The sequence below is a fragment of the Equus quagga genome, chromosome 11 (genome assembly GCF_021613505.1).
Source record: "Equus quagga isolate Etosha38 chromosome 11, UCLA_HA_Equagga_1.0, whole genome shotgun sequence".
In the NCBI taxonomy this organism is placed as follows: Eukaryota; Metazoa; Chordata; class Mammalia; order Perissodactyla; family Equidae; genus Equus; species Equus quagga.
Genome location: NC_060277.1, coordinates 46,075,404 through 46,100,661, shown reverse-complemented (window position 1 = coordinate 46,100,661; position 25,258 = coordinate 46,075,404). Strand labels below are relative to the sequence as shown.

At 41.4% G+C, this 25,258-nt stretch overlaps 1 protein-coding gene across 1 annotated transcript in view; it reads left to right on the top strand.

The window, feature by feature from the left end:
• Positions 1 to 11,933, top strand: part of LOC124247763 (cytochrome b5 reductase 4) — an 83,971-nt gene extending 72,038 nt beyond the window's left edge. Inside the window, exons 15-16 of the mRNA XM_046677415.1 lie at positions 6,307 to 6,471; positions 11,335 to 11,933. Of these exons, the coding sequence (XP_046533371.1) occupies positions 6,307 to 6,471; positions 11,335 to 11,389 (220 nt within the window). The 3' untranslated portion in view covers positions 11,390 to 11,933. The remainder of the gene's footprint in view (positions 1 to 6,306; positions 6,472 to 11,334) is intronic.
• The last annotated feature ends 13,325 nt before the right edge of the window (positions 11,934 to 25,258 follow it).

Genomic DNA, 25,258 nt, shown 5'->3' with positions numbered 1-25,258 from the left:
AGGGATAGAAAGGCCGGGTACTAATGCTGGTATGTGATCTAATATTTTCATTTTCAGCAAGCATGCTATGCTTGTCCTCAGAATTTATCTAGATAATATCATTGGCAAATGAAATTCTTAGACATGTCATTGTATAACGGAACCTTGTTAACCTTGTGACCTTGGGCAAGTTACTTGATCTGACTGAGTCTCAGTTTTTCTACCTGTAGAACAGGGACATCAATACGCATGTCATAGAATTGTTTGGGTACAAGGGTCAATGAGATAGTATATGTAGATGCCTAGCCCCAAATTAGCATATTTGTAACACTCATTCATTCGTGAAATACACGTGAGTTTCTACCGTGTGCCTGTATACAGGGGTACAACAGTGAACAGGGTGTTGTGTTGGCTTATTTTCTCAGGCAATCCAGGGAATGTATCTCTTACCCACATTGCTAAACTTAATAGAATTGCAAAAAATAGGTATACCATGAGTACTTTTTTTGAGATATTTCTATTTCAATTTAGTTTTCATGTCACTAAGTATGAAATTTGAACAGAAAAAAGTTAGCTTACTTTAATTTTATCCAAATATGTTATAACTTGACTGTTAACGCCAATAGTTAGGACTCAATTCACAACATTCCAAATCTAGCAAAATCTCTCACATTTATTTTTCTTAAGAAAAATGAGAGAAAACACAAGGCAAATATGTACAGTAGCAGATATAGCTAATTACTATGTAAACTGGAATCCAAATTAAATTTCACTTCTCTCTCTCTTAATTACTGAGCAGTGTTATGAAGCTTAGTTGACTCAGTCTTCACATGGGTCCATCTCCTTCCGTCAGTAGAATGCCCTGGCTCTGTGAATTCTCTGCCTTTGCAGAACTAGTTTTGAGGAGGCTGACTTCAGGACAACATTTTGTAATATGTAAATATAACAAGTATTTTCCTTCCCTTTCAAAGCAGTTATTTTTGGAGAAAATAACCTTATTTTAGTAAAGCTAGTAGCACATCTCTTTGTATAAATAGTGGAACTTGTTGATTTTCTGATTTTTCCCCCGTTTATAAAATTAATACATATTTACATAGAAAAACTATAAGGGAAGAAACCCTCCAATAATCCCACCATGCTATCTTTCCATTCTCTCTCTCTCTCTCACACACACACATATTTATATGCATGTTTTTGTTTTGTATTTTTTAGATAATGTAGGTAGTCATATTGACTATACTTTTTATAACTGCATTTTCTGCGTAGTGTATTGTATGTATTCTACATATAGAATACTTTAAACCAGTGGTTCTCAACCTGGAGTGATTTTGTCCCTACACCCCGTCCCCCCACCCCACTGCAGGGGATATTTACATCTGGAGACATTTTTTATCATCATAACTGAGGGCGCCTAGTTGACAGAGGCCAGGAATGCTGCTAACATCCTGAAGTACACAGGACAGCCCCACAAAAAAGAATTATCCAGCCCAAAATGTTAGTAGTGCCAGCTGGGAAAACCTGCACAATACTGTGATTTTTAATAGCTGTGTTGTATTCAGTCGTGTAAGCATGCCATAATTTACTTAACCAATCCCCTGCTGTTTGACATAGTGATTACAAGTGGTTCTGTACCTCTCTAACTGTACAGGATAAAAATTCATCAGAAGAATCGCTAAGTCACAGTGTACCAAGGCTGTTGGTGCATTTTGACAAACAGCCTCTAGAAAGGCAAAATATCAGCACAGAACATTGTTCCAGCACACTTAAAATTGTTAGTGTCGTTATTTTTCTCCTAGAAAGGATGAGGTTAATGGTTGGGGCACAAGGGGAAGAGAAAAATAAAAGGATTCCAAGCAGCAAGGGAGTGGGCGCAAAGAATGGGGAAGGAATTAGACACCAGTTATGGGCACCAGCAGACGTGTGCAGCACTTCAGGCATCTGTGAGCTCACAGTTTGCAGAATGTGCTTAACGCTGAGAAGAGATAAAGAATGAGTACGACTACCCCCTGGGGAGAAGTTCTGAAGTAGAGCAGGGGCCTGAAGTCTGTGCCTTGAGAGGAACGAATCACGCGCTGTTGAAGTCTAGGGAGAGGAAAGAGGATTCTATTTGTGTAAGGGTGGGGATATCAGAACTTCATGGAAGAAGGGGCTTTTGAGCTGGGCTTTGGGAAACAGCATTTCTCTGAACAGGAAAAGAAATTTGGGTAGTAGGATTTTATGAGTAAAAAGATCTGAGGGCCAGTTTGTTGACTGTTTTAGCAAAAGAGCAGAGTCCAGTTTTGTTTTTGTTGAAATAAATATAGTGCATGAAGGAGAACAATGTGAAATAACTTTGTGAAAATAAAACCATTAAATTTTATATCCATATTAGAAGGAATCTTAGTGGTCATCACTTCTCATCCTCTTTTTTACAGTTGGAGAAATAGGGTAGGCTAAAATCAGGTGATGAAACACCTTGAGTGTAATGCATATATTAAATAAATATGTCCTAGATGGAGATGGAAAGTCCCAGCAATATTCGGCAGCTCATTTCCCTTTGTTACTGATGGGCTCTGTAGATAATGACCATGTTTTTGTACTCTGGTGTCAGTATTGGGACTAGCACTGTATTAGTCCCATTTAAGGTAGCAAAAGCCAGTATTCTAGAAGCATAAGTACATTGAAGAATATGCCCAAACCCATTCTTTTTCCCCAGCCTGTGATGCACTCAGATATATGGGCCCCTAATCTGGACCCTTATACCACTCGCTGTTCCTCCCAGATGTTCCTCAAACGGCGTGTTTCTTGAAATATGTTCCTTGAAATGTTCATGTGTTTCTCCCCAAAGGGTTCTATGATTAAAGAAGTTTGAGAAACAGTGTGCACCATATTACCTTCTTGAAATTTTACTCTGAACTTAGCATATTCAAGCCTTTGAGAAATTCTAAAGAAATCTGCTTAACTTTTTTAACCCAGTAGTCCTAAATTTACTTGATAGGTTAGCTTTTTCATGGAATGCCACTAACATCTGGAAGAACACGAGCGTTGCGTCAGATTTCATTTTGAGAAATGTTCCCATAATATGTATATTTTATCAAATTTTAACCCCTAGCTGTTTATCTTGTGCACTGTTTTTCCCACGAGCAAACAACAAGTTTTCCTGCTGTTTTCTAGTATTTTCTTTAGCTAGAGAAACCAGGAAAAACTGGGGCCCCAAATGCTCTGAAATACTGTTCTGTGAGCAGTGAGGAACACGGAAGCTTTTTAAGCAAAGAGTTGCCAGACTGGATTGGGACTTTTAAGGAGAAGGAATATAGCAATGATGTCAGATAGCTTAGGGCTAAGGTTTTAGAGCAGTATTTTAGACAAGAGGTATAGGGACCTGACCTGGAGGTGTGGCAGTGAAAATGGGAAGGGAGGGGCAGGGGGCAGGAACTACGGAGGAGGTGGGTGTTAGAGGCTCATGGGCTGGAGGAGGAGGGAATAAGTTGGGTGAGTGCAGGCTCTGATTTAGACTGAATGAATACATCTGTATTTCCAGATTTTTAAATCTCAGATCGTTATCAGTCTGCTTTACATAATTTTTTTGGACAAACTTATTTACTTCCACACAGGCATTCATCAGAAGCAGGCCTATTCTCTCTGTCTCTTTCTCCTTCTTGTTTTTTATGTTGCTTTGCACTTTATGGTTTATCTAAATTTATTTTCAGGTAACCTTTTCAAGAGTTCTAGTTCTTTCTGGCACTTTTGAAATCATAGAGCAGAAAGGAATTTCAGGACGTTTACCAGCATGCACCATAATGCCTCAAAGCTGTAACTGTTTCAGACAGTAAGTTGGGCTTCATTCAGAAAAATCTAGAAGAGAAGTTTCCACAGCAACCATCTATATCTTGATATGGTATAAGAAATCCTTCATTAAAGTATTCTTGAGTCTTCGCTGGATTGCCCCTCCTCCAGTTTAAGCTCTTTTCTAGTCCTGTGAAGAAGGAGATAAGCAGGATAGCAGCCTTTACAATATCCTTAAAAATTGCATCCATGCCTCCTGCCTGCTTTTTCCATTGAGTGCCCAGAAGGCATACCCCAGGGACCACCTTGTGAATAAATACAATCATGAGAAGTTTATACCTTGTATGTAAGGATCTCAAGTTATGTTTCACCCTTTGCTAGATTCCTGCAGAAAGCATGCCACTGATTAGGCTTTTTTTAAAGCATCTCATTAGGAAAACTATGAATTTTTACAGATGACAGGGATGCCAGTATTGCCTCTTATATCTTAGTGCTTTTATTCCAGTGGTAGACTTGTGGACATAGAGGCAGAGGAGACGTTTATTTTCAATTTAACAAGACCGTTTCTATCTTTTATCCAACTGTCTACATAAAATTGGAAATTTCTTCAAGTAGTGGTTCTGCAGCTGCTTTTAGATCCCCTTTGGTAATCTGATGAAAGGTTATGGACCTTCTTTCCAGAAAAATGTGCTTATGGATTCACGTACATTTTATGTGTGATTTCATAGGTGCCAGCATATAGCTTTGTTCTTCTAAGTGAAATTTTTATTTTTAGCTAGTATGGCTTCTTTGTAAATAAATTCCTTTATTCACTTAACAGGTATTTTTAGCACACTTATCTCGAGCCAGGCCTGATACGGTATTGAACAAGAGAGACAAGGACCCCACCCTTACAGTAAACAAATATCACATTCCAGAATTATCTAAAACTATCTTAAGTGCTAGGAAGGAAAAATAAATTAGTGAAAGAAAGTATTTGGGGAGGCAGTTTTGTATAGGGTGGGTTAGTATTGCTGCCAAAACTAAATGGGAACCTTGAAGGTAAAAAATAAAACATTCTACAGGGTTTTTTAATATAAAATCAGAATATTAGAATTGTAAGAGGTTATGTAGTTTTCCCACCTTGTTCCACAAATGGACAATAAGACCTAGAGAGCGGGGTCTGGGTGAGAGCTGGGCTGGTTCTCTGGCCCCCGACTGGTACTCTGAGTTGGCCCACGTGCCTGCGCTGGCTCCTCAGCTCTTGGGAATGTTAACCCAGCTGCGCACAGTGACGTGAGGGCAGCTGTGCTAGCCACGTCTTGTTCCTGTTCTGGTGTTTGGCTCCCCAGGCCACCTCACAAGAGAAACACTTTAACTTTTTCTTAAGATTGAGAGTAATGTATAATTAATTCCTGCTACTCTTGAGAAAATCTCAGTTACTCATGGGAAAATGTAGAAATGCATTTGATCTGATGCTACTGAAAATGGTAAAAATTAATTGTGTTTGCTAAAATGGAGCAAAGGGAGCAGGTACAATATAGAACTTTGAAATGACTGTGATTCTTCACTGGCAGTTCACTTAACAGATTACAAAGCTGCGGGAAGAAATGGTGTGTGGTGACATGAGACTTGGTTGGATGCTCTTCTTTCTCATATTAATTCTGGATCCTTTCTTTTTCTTTCATGTGTTTCACTCCATCATATTTGAGAGCTTCCTGTGTGTTGGCCACTAGGCATGAGTGATAGCCAAAGCAAACATGGTCCCAAACGTGGTCTCATGGAGTTTATGGTCTGATGTGGGAAGGCAGAGATTAATAAAATAATCATCTTGGTGCCACACATTACAGCCTAAAGTAAGGGCTGTGGTGGGGCCGCAAGGCTTCCCTGTAAAATCATATTAGACTTAAGAACTAAATAGTGAGACACGGGAGAAGCATTACCAAAAGGAGGAGAATGGGCAGCACTGCAACCTTGAAGACTGAGAGAAGAAGACACGTGGTTAGGAGCCAGGACTTGGTGACAATTTGGATACAGAGGTTGAGGCAGATAAATCACAGCTTTCTGGCTTGTGCAACCAAGTGGGCTGTGGTGCCATTCACAGAAATAACGTCGGGGTGGGTTAGGGAGATGGTAAGCTGAGGTTGAGGCTCTTGAGACCGTAACAGTGAGAAACCAAATAGGCCACTGGTTATAAAGGCCTAGAATTCACTGGAGATGAGTCAGAGATTAAAATGCGCGTGTCACTGGTAATTGGTCTTCACTCTGATTTATACAAGCAGATTATTAATAGAAGTGTGGAGTTCCCTGTGATACCTTGGAGCTCTTTCTAATGAGTTCAGTAAAAAATGTCAAATTACTCTTCTTCTCTGTAGCAGAAGCTAATCTTCAGTAAATATGGATTTACTGGTATCTTTTTGTTAAATCTCTGCTTATAACTGATTCCAGTGCTTTCCCAGCAAGTGTACCAATCTTTATATATTAAATTGTTTTTGATGGGGAAAAAAGATGTTTTAGTGAATTTGAAACTGTTGATAATATGTTTAACTTAATAGACTTTTAAAAAATGTTTCTTTTCTCCAGATTTGATGTTGAATTTGTTCTCTCAGCGCCTATTTCTGAATGGAATGGCAAACAGGGACACGTTTCACCAGCGCTTCTTTCTGAATTTTTGAAAAGAAGTTCAGACAAATCCAAAGTGCTCATCTGCATTTGTGGACCAACGCCATTTACAGAACAAGGAATAAAGTGAGTAGCAATGTGGTAGGGAAAAGAATACCCAACACCGCGGAGGGAAGATCTCTATAAAAAGCAGTTGATTCAGCTCCCAGTTCTTCCAGTTCATATGAACCAGCACGTAATAGGCTGTTGCAGCCTAAGAATCTTCATGCAGGTGAAGGGTTGGAGGCCAAGGTCATGCTTAGAGTTAGAGAAGAACACAGAAGTACAGGACAGGGGCTGGCCCCATGGCCAAGTGGTTAAGTTCGCGCGCTCTGCTTCGGCGGCCCAGGGTTCAGATCCTGGGTGCAGACATGACACCACTCATTAGGCCATGTTATGGTGGCGTCCCACATGCCACAACTAGAAGGACCTACAACTAAAATATACAACTATGTACTGGGGGGATTTGGGGAGAAAAAGCAGGAAAAAAAAAAAGATTGGCAACAGTTGTTAGCTCAGGTGCCAATCTTTAAAAAAAAAAAAACAGTACAGGACAGCCAGCTCTTGATGATCTCTGCTAATGGACACAGGCACAAGCTTGGTGCCAAATCTTATTTGGGACATTAGATTCAACCTCTTCTTCCACCAAAGCTTCATAATATATAGTAATTAATACCAATGGTCATCTCATTGTCACTTTTGATTCTTCATTCTCTGCAACCGAGTGAGAGTGAGGAAATGATACAGTGATTGAGAGCCAGACAGCAAGACAAAAAGGAGAGACAGGAACATAAGTAAGCCAAGACTAAGAGTTGAACTCTGGATAATGAAAAGTCAATAGTAGTGGCCATCTTACTCGAAATTCACCTTGATCTGATTTAGTACTAAAATGACCCTTTATAATATTTGGTTAAATATAGCCACTCTTGGGTTTCTAGAATGCTTTAAAATATAACTGCCTTAAATGCCCTGTTTTTCCTTGTTTGGTGTATGACTGAACGTAACATATTCTAGACAATTTTCTCTTGCTGTTTTATTTTAAATTTTAATTGTGAGAAAGATTGACCTCAGTAAATAAACAAAGACGTTAAAAAGTGTTTCTCTCCATGTTGTATTTAAAATGTATTTTAATTGCATTTGTGTTTTTCTGGGTTTTAAAACTTTCAGAAAAATGTTTTTCTGTTTAACCTCTCTCAACTTATAAAAAAATTTTAAATTACTATTTAAATTTTTACTCTTTAAAGCTCAAACAAAACTATTAAAATTATAGTGAAGACTAACAATATGGTTTAACGTAAAATAATTTTTCATGACAAAAAGCTGAGAGCGACACTGTCTTCTACTTTATTGATCCTGCTATTTTAGAAGTGTCTTAAGGCTTACTTTATAGATTGCAGTATAAAAATGGTTTTAAATGATTGGAACCATAAAGTCTTCAGCATTGAAAGAGACTGTCTTTAAGGCTAGCTAATCCACTATCTACTGACTGATGAGGGAACCCTTGTACGGCCTCCTGATGGAAGTGGGTCATTTCCTCCTATCAGTAATGGCCATCTTGAGGGCTCTTCGTTCTGGTTCCATCTGAGGCCCAGCCCACTTCCTTGCATACTGGCGCCTCAGTATATGTCTAATTGAGTAGAAGGTAACCAAGATCCTAGTATTTTTGCATTTGTAAAAATTGAGTGTAATCTCTACAGCTTTATTTTCTCAGCTTCACCTCAGAGCTGATCTCTCTGTGCTTTGCTAGCTGGCTTGCCCAGAATGACCCAGGAGTAGTCATCATGTATGGATCCCTGTGTTGCTCGCCCTTAAACGTGCTGCATAGAGTTGCCCTGTGAGATGAAACTTGATTCAAATCAGTACTTGTAATTCATAGTGTCTGTGCTTGTGGGTTTCAATTCAGGACTCACTTCCCTGATCTCCTTGTCTTCACCATCTTAACGGATGTGGTATATCTGCTACTTGGCAGATATGGGAGTCTCTAATAGTTTTTGCTGTCCTGAAAGATGACTCTTTCTTTGGAGTGGCCCCTCCTAGCACCCTCCAAAGTTAATCTCATGACTGCTACATAAGCATGACCGTTCCAAACATGCTCATCATATTTAGTGAAAATTTTTCAAATTTGTATGATGTGATAACAGAGAAAGACTAAGAAGCCTATTTTTTTTTTAATATAGATAAAGAGCTTATAATTACTTGGCCAGTAAAGGTCCTTTCATCCATTAAATACCCACTTTGTTTATTACATATGAATAAAACGGTCCTTGCTTTCAAGGCCCACACTGTCTAATGGTGGAAACAAATGCACATACTGGTAACTCTAATATAACTCAGAATATCATAAATAGATTTACTAGAGATAAAAACAAGGTGTTTAGAAGAAAATCTAGGCAATATGCTCTTTGACATCAGTATTAAAAGGATCTTTTCGGGAACCATGTCTTCTCAGACAAGGGAAACAATAGAAAGAATAAACAAAGGGGACGTCATCAGACTGAAGAGCTTCTTCAAGGCAAAGGAAAACAGGATTGAAACAAACAACCCACTAACTGGGAAAAAATATTTGCAAGTCATACATCTGACAAAGGGTTAATATCTATACTACATAAAGAACTCACACAACTCAACAACAAAAAATCAAACAACCTGATCAAAAAATGGACAGGAAACATGAACAGATATTTCTCCAAAGAAGATATATGGATGGGCAATAGGCACATGAAAAGATGCTCATCATCGCTGATCATCAGGGAAATGCAAATCAAAACTACACTAAGATATCACGTTACAGTCATTAGAATGACAAAAATAACCAAAACAAATAGTAACAAATGTTGGTGAGATTGTGGAGAAAAAGGAACCCTCATACGCTGTTGGTGGGAATGCAAACTGGTGCAGCCACTATGGAAAACAGTACGGAGATTCCTCAAAAAATTAAAAATAGAACTACCATACGATCCACCTATCCCACTACTGGGTATCTATCCAGAGAGCTTGAAATCAGCAATTCCAAAAGTCCCATGCACCCCAATGTTCATTGCAGCATTATTTACAATAGCCAAGACGTGGAAGCAACCTAAGTGCCCATCAACAGATGATTGGATAAAGAAGATGTGGTATATATATATATATATATACACAATGGAATACTACTCAGCCATAAAAAAGGATAAAATCATCCCATTCACAACAACGTGGATGGACCTTGAGGGAATTATGTTAAGTGAAATAAGCCAGATAGAGAAGGACAATCTCTGTATGACTCCACTCATGTGAGGAATTAAAAAATACAGACAAAGAGAACAGATTAGTGGCTACCGGGGGAAAGGTGGGGTGGGGGGGTGGGAACAAAGGGTGAAGGGGTGCACCTACAACACGACTGACAAACAGTAATGTACAACTGAAATTTCACAAGATTGTAACCTATCATTAACTCAATAAAAAAATTTTTAAAAAAACAAGGTGTTATGGAAATTCAGGGAGAGACAAGTTCCTTTCACTGGGGGGTGTGTACTGGGGAGAGGGGAGCTACATGGTCAGAAGGACTGTGTGCTTTGAATGATGACTAAGACATGCCAGTCAGAGGAGGTAGTACAGGCAGGGAGAGAAGGAGCAGGCACAGTAAGGGTGCAGGATTCAGAAGACTAGACTCGTGTGGCTAGAGTGAAGCCACTTGCCAGGGAGAGGCAGGCTGGAGAGGTGGGATGGGTTCAGAGAGTGAGGGGCTTGACTGCTGCACCAAGTGGCCTTCCTAACTCCTGTGCCACACCGTCCCTTTGTCTGAATATGTGTGTGCGCTCTAGAAGCTGCCAATTTGGGTTTGAGTCCCAGCTCTACCACTGACAGTCATTATACAATCATTAGCTGGGTGTCTGGGGTCAGTTACTTAACCTCTCTCAGCTTTAGTGCAGTCCCCTGTAAAAGGGAATAAATACTAATGCCTATGCAGGTGAGGTGCTCAGCACAGTGACTACATACAGTAAGTACTGAATAAGTGTTTATTATTTTCAGCAGCATTTTAAACAGAGCTACTTCTAACATTTTAGCCTCCATTTATACTGTTTTCCAAGTTGAATTATACTTAAGCAATATTCGTGCTTTTCCTGTTCAGTGGGGGAGAATGAAGACAGAATGCCAGGGGATCAACTGCTTACCTTGAAAACTGGTGAGGAAAGGGGAAAAAATCAAGCGTTTACTCTGACTTTTCTGTCCAAGACATGCTAGTAGGTAACCACATAATAAATGAGCAGAGTTTTTCTTCATAGAATTCCTCCACTGATAAACGAAGAAAGAATAATAGAAGTGAATATCACCAGCTTCAGTCCCTAATCGGCTAGAGCATGTGGACGGAGACCGTGAACGGCTATTGGCATCCAGAAAGGGCGGCACCCAGGTGTTGTGTGCCCCCTGATGGAGGAACACTACCTGTGAAGTAGTCTCGTCACAGAGTTGAACCTGTATCTGATGAGCCTCTAGATCCAATTATTAAATTGTGGGAAATAAGAGGATATTGGAGCAGATTATTAAAGTATACCACAGGGATGCAGCAAAATGATTATGGAGACTCGACACATAAAATTCTGATTTTGTCCACAAATAAAATGCAGGACAAAGAGAGAAAGAGGGATGGGATCTTGTAGATCTAAAGATCCCTAAAGGACGTATCAGCCAATCGCAATGAATAGACTTTGATTAAATCCTGATTCAAACAGACGTTTAAAAATTATGGCATTTATGAGACAACTGAAAATTTGAACACTGACTAGGTATTTGATGATATTAAGGAATTATTGTTAATTTTTTAGAATTGATAATTGTGGTTTTTTTTTTAGAAAGTACATTCTAAATGGGGAAATGAAAAAGGACTGTGGTTATGATGGTAAACTTTGATCTTGCTTCTTTCGTTTTAAACATTTTCCCTAAGAAACATGTTTTGTACGTGTTTTTCAGATTTCTGCATGAGCTGAACTTTTCCAAAGATGAGATCCATAGCTTTACAGCGTAACGAAGAGCTGTCATTGTCCTTTACTCAACTATTTTATCTAAATTTGTGAATACTTAGAGTTTTTTAAGAGAAGATTTTTGTATATACCAAAAGGTTAACTAGAAGCCAGGCTTCAGTTTCTTAAATGAAATCAAACGTTCCTTCAGTATAGGTAACTGTTGACTTTATTTTATACCATAACTTATTTTACTACTGATATTTGACCTAGAAAGTCAATCATGGCAGCAAGTACATACAGGATTCTGTGTTATGAGTCACAAAGTTCCTTACCATTTAAAGTGTATCACTGTTCTACAGTAAGCTCCTGTGTTTTATGACGTGATAAAGGATCATTTTGATCACATTTCTATGCTATAAAATGTCTTATTAGCAATACAGATTAAATTTTACATTGTACTGTTAACTCAGGAAATGGTCATTTATGTACTTGTTATTACTATTAAAACATGGAATGTTATAACTTATTAAGTGATCCAGACATTTTGTGTGTATGTATCTGGCATTGATACAGAGAAGAATAAAAGTATACTTAAGAACTTTTTAATCCTTGTGTTGAAATGTGTTTGAATGCAACAATATTGGGTCGGTGTCCAGGGGAATTTAAAAAGGCAACAATGAAAGATTCTAGAAACACTTCACACAAGCAACTTTGGATTAAACGTGTTAGTTTCAGAGAACCTTGACGGCTATTTGGATTCTTAGCCCAAACCAGAGGCATCAGGAAAGATAATGAAGTGTAGCATCTGGTCTCATGGCCTAAAATAATCACTTGGTGCTTTGGAATGGGTTAGATTTTACTTCTTTTTGAGCCCATACTAGATGAGCTGGGACGATGAGGAACGCTCTGTCCTAAAGGGTACCTTCCACGCTGGCTGCTTTCCCCACAGTGGGCAGTTCAGCAGGGAGCCCTCCTGAGCTCTAGACTCTGGGCAGCTTTCTGCTCTCTCTCCCTGCTGCTGGGTGCAACCGTCACATACTTTCACAGATTGGGGTTCAGCCAAAGGTAGCAAGAAGTCATTGTGAGGAAACTGTTGATTGCATAGGTGGCGACTGCATAAGCTAACAGCTTTTTCGGTTTTATTCAAGATAGCAGCAGTGTTTTCACAGAAATGGGGGGGGGGGGGGGGGGGGGGGGAGTCTCCAATTTCCCTGTAAATGATTTCGTAAATAGCTAATCTTCACTGAGTGAATGATATACTCAAGAGGAACACAGTATTAACCTTCCTCAAACAACAAACACGAGCTTATGAAGCTCCCTATGTGCAAGTGGCGGGTTGAACACTGCCGTCTCCCCCTGTGCTCCTCCTCAGTAGCCAACTCCACCCACATCCTCCTTCATCCTGGCAGGAACTAGCTGTCCTGGGCTGGCAGCGCTCCCTGGTGGCTAACAGGAACTTTCTCTAGCTTCTGCCTCCACGTGGACCACCTCCCTTTTCTCCTCTAAGATCAATCATGAACTTTCTGGGCACACCTTTTTTTGTAGTTTATTAGTAATATATCAATTAGTTCTGCCTTAGCCAGCAGCTTTCTCGTCTTTTGTATCCTTCTCTCTCCACCAATCCTTTTCGAATTACCTCGAGCAAACAAAATCTCTTCTCTGTTTCTCTCTATATGTATCTTTCCCTCATTTCTCTTCTTACTGTGTTTTATTAAAGCAAAAGAAAACCCATAAACATCTTCTGAACCAATACGTTAATAATTCCAAATTCGAGTCTCTAATTGAGAATCAGCTGAGCTTCAGTTTTCAATATCCAGTTACCGCCTGGATCCCACCTGGATGTTCCACAAGCCCCTCAAACTCACCGTGTCCCAAACTCTGCTTTCACCATGATCATCTCTCCCCAGGTCTATTCCTCCTCTTGAATTTTCTGATTCACCGGTACTACCTTCCACCTAGCCAGCCCTTCTAGGACCATTCGGTATCGATGTCTCCCTCTCTAATCTGACTTCTCCATACTAGCTAGCCCTGCATCTGCGGTCCCTCAACTGGATTAGTACATTAGCCTGATAATTGTTCTTCCTGTTGCCTCCTTGATCTCACTGAAATCCATTCTGCATTCCACTGTGTTCCAGAAGGGCTTGGAGAGGAAATCCCCTAAACAGAGCTTCAGTCTCCCATTGAATACAGCTGCATACTGAGAAGCAGAGATGGGAGTATAGATTGTAACTTATTCTTGAGCAAAGAACTCAACTACAGCACGCATTTGCAATGAGGAAAGAGAATTATACTCAAAGTCACTTTTGCTTAAGAATTCTGCTTGCTTGCTTCTTTTTTAAAAATGTGTTTATGTGTTAGTTTTCTATTGCTGCCAGAACAAATTACCACAAACGTAGTGACTTAAAATAACACCTGTTCCTTATTTCACAGTTCCATGGCTCAGAAGTCTGGACACAACAGGGCTCAGCTGGGTCCTCTGCTGAACTCTTGCAAAAGCGGAACTCAGGTTGTCTGCTGGGCTGGGCTCTTCTCTGGAGACTCTGGGGAAGACTCTGCTTCCCAGCTCATTCAGGTTGTTAGCAGAATTCAGTTCCTTGTGGATGGAGGACTGAGGTCCCCATTTCCTTGCTAGCTGTCAGTTGGGGGCCAGTCTTTGCTTGTAAAAAACCACCCATGTTCCTTCTCATGCTATGTAGGTAGCCCCTGCAGCCTTGGTAGATCCAGTCCCTCTCATGCTTCAAATTTCTCTGAATTTACTTCTGCTACATCCTTCTTGCTCTAGCTAGAGAAAGTTCCCTGCTTTTAAGGGCTCACATGATTAGTTCGGGCCCACCCAGATAATCAAAGATAATCTCCTCATCTTAATCTGTACCTTTATAGCTGCAAAGTCTCTTTTGCTATTTAATATAACATAGTCAAAGTTTGCAGGCATTAGGGGGTTGAGATCTTTGGGGGGGCCGTTCTGCCTACCACAGTCTATAAGGAGAACAGAGAGAAACTTGTCCAAGGTAGGATAATTGTCTTTTGTCTAGGTAGTGTTACATGCCCACAATTTTTACCTTAACATGCTAGAACAGGAGTGCAGTGAGAGGAGCTTTCACTCTCCAGCTTACTCAACTTCATTATGCTGGCAGGGCTTGGCTGCAGCTTCCTCTCTGGTCCACCTTCTCTACCACATACACTTGTCCTAAAATAGGTTGGGGCTGCATCTGTTGAGAGCTACAGACCCCCTCCCCCTTGGGCAGATGAACCAGACTCTGTCTGGTCTACAATATTTAGAATTGTAGCTAATAAATTAAAAAGGAAAAGTGAAACCTCAACCAGTCCCAGTCTCTTGTTATCCGTCCGCTTTGGTTTTGTTGTGAATTATCTTCACCCAGGGTTGCCTCAACACAGAATGCCAGAGAGATCTATCTAAAATGCAAAAAGGTGTTTTCCTTCCTGGTTAAAGTTCCCTTCTGCCGCCCAGTCCCCATCCTGGAGTGGAAGCTCTACCTTGGGTGCAACACAGTAAGATGACGAGGCAATGTTTCCATCCCAGGAGAAGCAGCCGAGAGGACCTTAGGCTGCTGCCCCCATCCGTCCACGAAGCACGCAGCTCTTAGAACTGGGGACCACTCAGAAAGAAGCTTGTTATTGTCCCCATGCCCAGGACATTCATGTCCAAGTCTTTTTGTGGACGCATTTTTTTTCATTTCTCTTGGATGAATAACTAAAAGTGCTGGGTCATATGGTAACTATATTTAAATTTTTTTAATCCTATTTTATTCTGTACATATTTCTAGGCCTAATGTAGAGACATGTACTAATTAGATAATCATGCTTTTGAATGTAGTGTTTCAAACTTTCAAGAAAATGCCAGTTTTTTCCCTCCAACTTGGACCATTTTATATTCCTATCAGTGTTGTATGAGAACCTCAGTTATGCCACATACTCACCAACTTTGAATTATTCGACTTTTCAATTTGAATGTGTAGTGGTATCTTCTTGTGGTTTTAATCTGCACTTGTCCCACGTCTATTGGTGTTGAACACATTATCACGTGCTTCTTGGTCATTGGCGTATTGTCTTCTGTAGGGTGTCTCTTTAAATCTTTTGCCCATGTTTAAATTATACTGTTTTTCTTCTTGTTATTGAGTTGTATATTCTTTATATATTCTATATATAAGTCCTTTATCAGATAAGTTTTGTGTGTATTTTTCTTTTATTGTAGAAGAGCTAATCATATGTTTGCTTTCACAGGTATTAGTGCTTAGGACGAGAATAAGCTTAGAGATGTAAATCAATTTAGATTTTACCAAAATAAATAGCACAGGAGGCACCTGTGAAGCTGATATGTGGTTGACTGAAATCCCAGGCAGAGTCGTCTAGTGTCAGAGTGCGGAGAACATTCTGGAGGGGACAGGCCTGAGAGGCTAATGACAAGCTGGGCCGTGATGAGACACCTTCAATTCTGGTTCAACGGAAAACGTTAAATAATGAAAGTCAGGCAAGTAAAAACCACACACGGTCTGCAGAAGCTCAGCTGTGTGAGGAGGAAGAAACCATTTACATGTTGTAATACATTTTGTCCATTGCTTTGTAGCAACTGGGCCCTTGGAGATAAATCTGAAAATGAGCTGGCGGCTTTCTCAAATTCAAAGAGCTTCTGTTCTGACTTCGGATTTTCTAATTAGCCGTCTCAGCGGCCGGTGACGAGCGCGGGGAGGGGTGTCGTGGCGGCAGCGTCTGCTGAGTGTCTGCGCGACATTACAGTTCTATTTCCTCTCAGAACATGCTGAGGACAGCGGTTATTTCTGCTGTGCACTTGCTCTTTAAACATGTCAAAGGGAAAAGGCTGCCAAAATTTTTAGTAAAATACGTTCAGCTGTTTGTCGTGCTAAGAATTTCCCACTTTTTGAGCAAGTTAATATTTATACGAGAATCATCACCAGGCAATTCTCAGAATAGCCGCATTCTTGTGCCGTTTAGAAAGAAATCATTGCACAGCATCTAGAGTCTCATCATCACCTCTCTCTATGAAGTGTGGGGTTTTTCAACACGTATATTCATCATATTTTAACATGTTGAATTTGCTATTCTAAACCTTCAGCGAGGCGGGAATTCTGCAGAATAAACCAGGAGAAGCGGCGCTCTCCCTCCCCAGGCAGGAAGGGGCACGGGAGGCCTCAGACGGGCGGCCCTCATTCCCGGGGCTCGGGAAGAACACAACACCGCGTGAGAAGGGACATCAGGACGGCATCTGCTGGGCCGGCGACCGGGCCGGGCTCGCCCCAGGGCGCGGGGTCCGGGGAGGAGCCCGAGCTTGCGGCCCGCGGCGCGTGTCCCCGAGGCGCAGGACGCGTGCTCGGCGAGCTGCTTCCACCCCCAGCGGCCCTCCTTCTCGTTCTCTTGGTCCTGAAATCTTAAATAATAATTGCTCATATTTATACAGGGCTTTTCAATTGCCAAAGCACCTTCCAGCAGCCCTGCAGGGGTTGCCGGTAAGCGTTTAACCACCGGCTCTCACACAAAAAGAGCCCTGATTTGTGGAATTGGCCAGTTTCTGTGGCGCAGACGCGCCCACTGCGGCCGGGCTCAGTGTGAGGTGACCGGACGTGGGCTTGGGAAGAGGGGCGCCCTGGGCCCCGCACTGGGTCACGGTCTCAGAGAGGGTGTGGACAGCACGGTGCTGAGCTTTCTCCCTCTCTCCTTTAACTCAGACAAACCGAGGGAGGCGGGCACTGCTGTCTCTGTCGGTGATGAGGCTTCGAGAAACGGAGTCAGGCGTCGGAAGGCGGCCGAGCTGGACGAATCCAGCGGGTCTGACGGCTCGGCCGGGTCTCAGAGGACCGCGGGCGCCGGGCAGGGCCGGGCCGCTCCTGACTGGGGGCCTCCCCTGTCCTGGGGGAGCCCTCTGGATCTCGTTGTCCAGTCTGTGAAATGAGAAAGCTCCACAGTCTAGAAACTGTCAGAAGGACCCTTATTCTATCTATCCTTGTTAAAAAATGACTCAGAAGTGAGACAGAAAAATAATGACTGCCCCGGGAGGGGCCGCAGAGAGAGCGTGGAGAAGGCTCTGGAGCCGGCTGCATCCCGGGGGAGCCGAGCCTGGCGGCCTGGGACATTGACTTCCTCTCCGAACCTGTTTTTCTCACATGGACAATGGGGATGGTGGTGCCTGGGGCAGAGTAGGTGCTTCATAAATGTCAGCCACTATCACAAAAATGCCCTGGCTTTGTTTGATGAAACGAAGAAGCTGAGCTTTTGGAAGGAAAGCTCACAAGTTCCTTGTAAGTTCAGAAACATCTGGAGTAATAAACAAATGGGCACGTTATGAACCATTGCTCTCTCTTACACCAGCTGTGTGTTACAGGTTCTTGCAAACACATTTCAGAGTTTTGACAAACATTAGGATTAATATTTTTAGTTAATTAATAAAGTAATTTGATGCCAGCACTTCTTTATCTTTTTAATAAAAATCAAATATTTCAGACATACAAAAGGTAGAGAGAAAATGTAACAAACAGGCAAGTACTGCCAACCTCGCTTGAGGAACAAAGCATTTCAATATCGCTGAAGACTCCTGGGGACCCTTCCACCATGCTGTCTCTACACCTCCCAGGGTTACCACGACCCTGAATTGGGTGTGTATCATTCCCATGCACGTCTTTATACCTCCACTAATTATGCACATCGTCCTAAACCACATCCCCATGGAAAACACAAAATGGTCTTCTATGTTTTTAAACTTTATGTGGATGATATTGTGCCTCGTCCTCTGCCCCTTGCTTTGTTTTAACAGCATGTCTGAGGGGTAAATCCGCGTTGATACATGAAGCACTGGTTCATTCACTGTAACCGTGATATAGTGTTCCATTATTGTATGAGTATATAACATATTTTACAAAATCGATTCTCCTATTGCTGGACGTTGAAATTGTTTCCAATTTTTTTTTAAAAAAAGCTAACTTTTTTTTTAAAGATTTTATTTTTCCTTTTTCTCCCAAAGCCGCACCCCCTCCACCCCGTACATAGTTGTGTGTTTTTGGTTGTGGGTCCTTCTAGTTGTGGCATGTGGGACGCCGCCTCCGCATGGCTTGATGAGTGGTGCCATGTCCTTGCCCAAAATTCGAACTGGTGAAACCCTGGGCCGCCACAGCGGAGCGCGGAAACTTAATCGCTGAGCCACGGGGCCAGCCCCTGTTTCCAATTTTTTAATGATCCCAAAATGGTTACTATTCTTGTACATGTTTCCTAGTGCATGTATGTGAGAATTTTCTTTGGAATTTATAACTAGGAGTAGAATTTCTAGGTCACAGTTGTGTGCAACTTCAATTTTACTAGAGGGAAAACAAACCCCATTTTTAAAATTGACTGTGCCAATTTACCTGCTCACTAGCAGCATATTGGAGTTCTCATCAATCCATATTTTAAAAACGCTTTTATGGCTTGACTTTAGAAATAGTCCAGAGCTAACGGATACGAAATGGTCTCATTGTAGCTGTCCTCTGCAGGCCCCTGATGTGTTGGGCCTTTACCTGTTTGCCCATCTCTGCGAGGATGGTTCCCAAGGACCCTGCTAGCTGGCTTCCACGTCCCTTCAGCTAATGGGAAGCATCTGTGGGAGACTTAAGGGAGATGCTGGAGCCTTTCTCCCAGTTCACACCGCGTCTGGTGGGCTCCCCTCCATGGAGTGCGTTCTCTCCTCCATGGTCCCAGCTCCCCCTGTCCAGCCCCCGCCATGGCTCCGCTCTGCCAGATACCCTCTTCTCCGGTCAGTGCCCGCTGAGCAGCTCGGGCCCTAGATTTTGAAAACACCCTTTCTTCTCTTTTCTTTCCAGCCTAGGGGTTCCTGCAGTTACATCTCTTGGTTGCCTTACTTTTGGGGTTTCCAAAGCCTCTGTATTAAATTTCCTGTTTTGACTGACTGAGTGCAAACGTTGCTTTCCAGACTGAACCCTATCCAGGACACCTCACATGAGTGAGACTGAGCTGCTTTTCTTTTTTTTTTCTCCCTCCCTCCCTTCCTTAGATTTGCCACTTAGATTGTCTCCGCTGTAAATTAACTGCACATGTCTTTGTCTATTTTTCTATTGGGTTATCTTTTCCTTATTGATATGTAGGAGTTCTTTTAAAATTCTGAATTTATATGAGTTGCAAATATTTCCTCTTGGGCTGTGGCTTGTTTTTTCGCTTTTTAAATGATACATTTTAAAGTTCAGAAATGTTTGTCTTAAACGAAATTAGATGGCTCGAGCCTTCCCTTTGTGGCTTGTGGATTTCATATCATTTAAGAATCGTTTCTTACCCAGGAGTCAAGAGGATATACTATTGTTTTGTTGCTGCTTTTAGTTTTCTAACTTTTGCTTTTCACATTTCACATCTAACTTCGTTTTTGACATTTCAGATATTTAATTCAACTTAAATTAATATTCATAGGTGGTGTGATATAAAGGTCCAATTACTGTTTTTTCATATTATGGATAACCAGTTATCCTAGAATCAACGGTGAGCTGGAGCTGCCTCATACTAGCGCAGGAAAGTCCACGGCTAAATTCTCAGGAATTTTATTAGCTGGTTGTTAACCATGTTGCTAGCTTGTATTGGCTATGGAGGGAACATTTTTGGGCCAGCCCGGTGGTGCACTGGTTAAGTTCGTGTGCTCCACTTTGGTGGCCTGGGATACTCAGGTTCAGAACCCTGCGTGCAGAGCTACACACAGCTCATCAAGCCATGCTGTGGCAGCATCCCACATGCAAAACAGAGGAAGATTGCCGTGGATGTTTAGCTCACTGACAATCTTCCTCAAGCAAAAAAAGAATCAAATGGGAATACTTATACCACAGAAATGGGCAAACACGACAGATCAACCTGCCCTTCAGCCCTGGGGGAACCAGCTGGTTAACGTACTAGCACTCCACTGCACAGAACTCTCTATCAGGAACAGTTGCATCTCTTGGTTGCCTTATCTTTTAGGTTTCTAAAAGGTACAGTGCATTTTCAAATTGTAGGTCACAACTCCTGTACTGGTTGTGGAATCAATTTCGTGGATTGCAGCAAGAATTATTTTTGGGAAAATGGGGCTGAATAGAAAATATGAGAATGCATGGCACATAGTAACCATTTTCCTTGCATCTTCTGTTTTAATTGTATGTATATATTTGCCTATGTACACATGACTGTTCGTTTTGGGTTGCAATACAAAATGCATTTCTTTCTGTGGGTTGTTGGTAAAACAGAATGTGAAAAACATCTGACTGCTGTGTCCTTTCCTGTCTGGTTTGCAAAGCCACTTCTGACAAATGTCAGGTTTTCATATATGAATGCATTGATAACGGAGTTCTCCGTTCTGTTCACAGGTCTCTTTGTCTGGCCCCGCCCCATCCCACAGGGCCTCTTCCAGCTGTAGGAAAGTCAGCATCACTGCCAGGATGAGGATCCTCACCATGAAGCTCTTCAAAATTGTCTTATCTGTTCCTGGCTCTTTGTTCTTATACATGAATTTTAAGACAAAGTTGTCAAATTCCATGAACAATACTTAACTTTGGGGATTGTGGCTGAATTACATTGGCTTCATAGCATATTTGGGGGGAATTAACATCTTTACAATATTTAGCCTTCTTATCCTTGAACATGGTATATACTCCACGTATTTAAAACTTCTTTAATTTCTTTCAATATAGTTTCATAATTTCTTTCATAAAGATATGCACATTTTCATTAGATTTATTTCTAGTACCTTATATTTTGTTGCTATTGTATATGAGATGCTCTTAAAATTTTATGTATATGTATATTTTGGTATGCAAGAATGTAACTGATTTTTATATATTTATCTTATGTCCAGTATACGTTCTGACCTTAATTACTAATTCTAATAATTGGTTTATCTTTCTCTTGAGTTTTCTATTTAGATAATGAATACTATCTGTGAATTATGATGGTTTTGTTTCTTCTTTTAAAATTCTTATAATTTCCTTTTTCTTTCTTCCTGTACTGGAAGTTGACCCCCACCTGCACCCCCTAAAAAAGAGTAATAGTGGAAAGTCCTTTTCCTCTTCTTAATTTTAAAGGAATACTGCTAATGTTTCTCCACTAAATAGGATATTTGCTGTAGTTTTCCAAATTTTATCAGTCTAGGAAAGTTCTTTTTTATTTCTAATTTGCAAAGTGTTTTGTTTTTAATTTTTGATGGTGTTGATTTTATCAAACGTTCTTCTTATTCTATTTTCTATATTTAGTATGATTTCACTGTTGTGTTAAAACTTTTATTAGGTTGAGGAAATTTCCTCTTATTCTAAGTTTTCAAGGAAATGTGTTGTTTTATAAATCATCAAATTTTTTAAAAATGTTTTTTTCCATCTACTGAGATGTTCTTCTTTTTTGTCTCTTTTAACTGATGAGTTAATGTGGTAGTAGATAAAATACAGACATGGATACAATCAATAGATTTTTTTCTAAACCTAATTCATAGTGTTGGGGTAAACCCAGTTGATTCATAATGATTGTATTTCTAATCCTTGAATTTTGTTTGCTAATATTTAATTTAGGAGCTTTTGGCCAATGATCCTAAGTGAGATTGGCATATTTTCATTTTTTAATCATTCTGACCTGGTTTTAATGTCAAAGTAAGACCAGTCATATAACATGTGTATTAGAGTGAGCAATTCTTCATCTTTTTCTATTATAAGGTAAAATTCTTACATGGTAGGAATCTATTCCTTCAAGAGTTGGGAGCTCTCATTTGTAAAACTGTTCCATCTTCCTCCCCAGATGCCATGGGCAGATTTTCACATTCCTGGTTGATTGTCTTTAATATTTTTAAGTCTGTTTGGGGTTTCCTTAGTCCATTTGGGCTGTTGTAACAAATACCACAGACCGTGTAGCTAATAAACGACAGAAATTTATTGCTCACAGTTCTGGAGGCTGGAAGCCCAAGCTCAGGGAACCAGCATGGTGGTGTTCTGGTGAAGGCCTCTTCCTGGTCCTTCTCACTGTGTCCTCACGGGGTGGAAGGGTCAAGGGAGCTCTGCGGGGTCTCTCGCATAAGAGCGCTGACCCCATTCATGAGGGCTCCGCGTTCACGACCTGATCTCCTCCCAAAAGCCCCGTCTACTAGTCCCATCACTTTTGGGGGTTAGGATTTCCATATATGAATTTTGGGGAGCAACACAAACATTTAGATCATAGCAGAGAGTCTGTGATTTTTTTTCCTTTGAGTCAGTTTTGCTAACATCTTTATCTAGAAAATGGCTTGTTTCATCTAACTTTCCTAATTTACTGGGAAAAAATCATTCAAAGTATTTTCTTGTTTTTGTTGTTGCTTCTATCTCTGTAGGTAAGGCCATGTTTTTCATTCCTACTATTTACTGGTTCTCTCTCATGGATCTTATCAAAGCTTTAGCTATTTTATTCATGTTTTCAAAGAGTGAATTTCTGGTTTTATCCATCCTCCCTAATGTATTTTTGTTTTCAGCTTCATTAGTTTTGCTCTTACTTTTATTATCCACTCTGTGGCTGCTTTTCTTCCTCGGACTAGGAAGCAGAGCTCAAGAGGAAGAAGAAGAAAATGAACTATTCTGGAAATGAAATGGAGCCAAGAAAAATTGAGGCTGACATTTCATCTAAGAAGTGCTAGACTCAAGTTGTTCTTTAAAGGAAACATTTTGAAACCCTTCTGAGCTATTTGGAAAGCCCTGGAAGGTATGTTCTAGAGGAACATTTTCAAAGAATGTTAATGCTGTTTTTATTGCATAAAAAATTCCTGTGCAATCTTTGAGGCAAAATGAAAAGGATCTATTTTCTTTATATCCTGTGACTCCCTGCAGAGCTCATAGATGCTGTATTACAGCATGGCGGGCAAGGCAGGAGACGAGAAAGCAATGGATAGCTATGTAGTTTATTTCTAAGTCAAGGTCTACAGGCCGAGATCGTTTAATATCTGGCAGTTTGCCCAGCTGATGAGCCTCTGCCCACATGGAGCCAAGACCCACACCAAGGGAAGGACCTTCCCTACCTGCAGCATCTGCGGGCACCCAAGTGCTGTGGAGTATTAGGAAGAGTTTGAGCACACACGCCTTTATTACCACCTGCCAATTTGGTCCCTTTGGTAACAGAATTTCTGATGTCCTCTGAGCCCACTTTGGGCTGATGCTTCCATCCGTCAAAATTATGGAATTTTTGTTTTTTAATCAAGAAGCTCAGTTTAATGTGTACAAATAAGTAGACCAACAATTATGGTGCATTACAAAAAATGCTACATTAGAAATATGCAAAGAATGCTTTGAGAGGTAGAGAGAGAATCCCTCACTGAACCTTCAGGAATTAAAACAGGATTCCTGGAGGAAGGTTATCAAGCTGATAGACTCTCTTTCAGAATGGGCATGGATGGATAACAGGAGTTAGGGCCAGAGGGGTGAAGGAATTGGTGGGGCTGTCTCAGGCAGTGGGTCCAGGCCCATGGTGGAGTGAGTGTTGCCATCTGCTAAAACACTCTCGTAATGAGAAAGGAGGCAGGAAAGGAGAGGAGGGGTGAGGGGTGAAGTGTACCTTTCTTAATTGGAACGGCTAGTGGTGCCTTCCAGCACAGAAGATGCGTACCAACTCTCAGATCTCACCCAAAGGGAGAACAGTGTCACTTCATTCAACTAGAGCCACTCCAAGAGCGAGCCGTCTGCTCCCAGCTCACCTGACTGGTTTGCCACCTGCATGTGCTCTCAAATGACTGATGTGGAGAGACACTCTCTTTCCTATCTAGACCACGCCATTTGGTGACCTGTTCTCCTATTTGTCATTTCTGGAAGAAGGCATCGACTGAGCTAGACCATGGTTGAGGATTGGGGCCTAGGCCGATCTGGTCAGTAAAAGCCAGGCCTTAGGATGAAGGCCATGCATGCTGACCCCACCAAGTGCTTAGGGGCAGCAAAGCGGAGACCTAAACATTCTCAGAGAATGTTCTATTTCAAAAATAACTTCAAAGCTGTTGCCAGAAGAAATATAAGAACCTTGTGTTAGAATTTCTTACACTTACATCAGTTTATATAAAGATCTTAATCTAGCCCTAGATGAAAGATTGGTAAATTGAGACCAAATCCATGATCCAAAGTGTTTTGGGGGCAGAGGGACTGGGCACACCCGATCACAGGAATAGCTGCATTCAGGACCAAATGTCGCAGAGCCCTTTACAAGCGGCATCTCATTTATTCCTCACTAAACCCTATGAGCTGCGTTGTATTAATAATTCTCACGTTGCAGATGGGGAATAGATGGTTGGGGAAGTTATCTAACTAACCAAGCTGCTCACCTGGTTAGTGTGATGTTCAGAACTCATTCCCCGATCTTTGGACTCCTGGGCCCTGGCTCCTTTCCCTACCCCAAACCGTGGCCTTCGGTCACTCTCATAAACCTTGCTTCACCTCGGCTAGGAGAGGGTGGAAGTGGGACAGGAAGTCTAGTCCTTTAAAGTCTGGCCTCAGGCAGGGGAAGCGCAACGCACGTCTGCAGCGAGAGCAGGGCCAGCAGTTAGAGGAGCTCCGGCCGAGTCCGTACATTGATCTTGCACCCCCATATTCCTCCCCAGGCCAGAGTCGCCTCCGCTGGATTGTACAGGTGGGGACGAAGGGGCTTCAGACGGCAGAGTGCAGGAGCTGGGGTGGGGGAGAGATACAGCAGGACTGTGCCTTCTTCATCTTGAAGTAAAGTTTATTCTCATGCTGCTCAGTGACCTGGAGAAAGCTGTTCTGCTTCCCTATTTCTCTAGCTCTGAAATTTATTAGATATGTGAGCGCCTGTTCTGTGAGGATGCAGAGATGGTCCTTGTCCTCAGGGTGCTTACATCGAGAAGGGAGATAATGAATATAAAAGATCTCTGTAAAGAAAAAAGTTTTAAGAAACCTATTTTGGGGGCTGGCTCCATGGCCGAGTGGTTAAGTTCATGTGCTCTGCCTCAG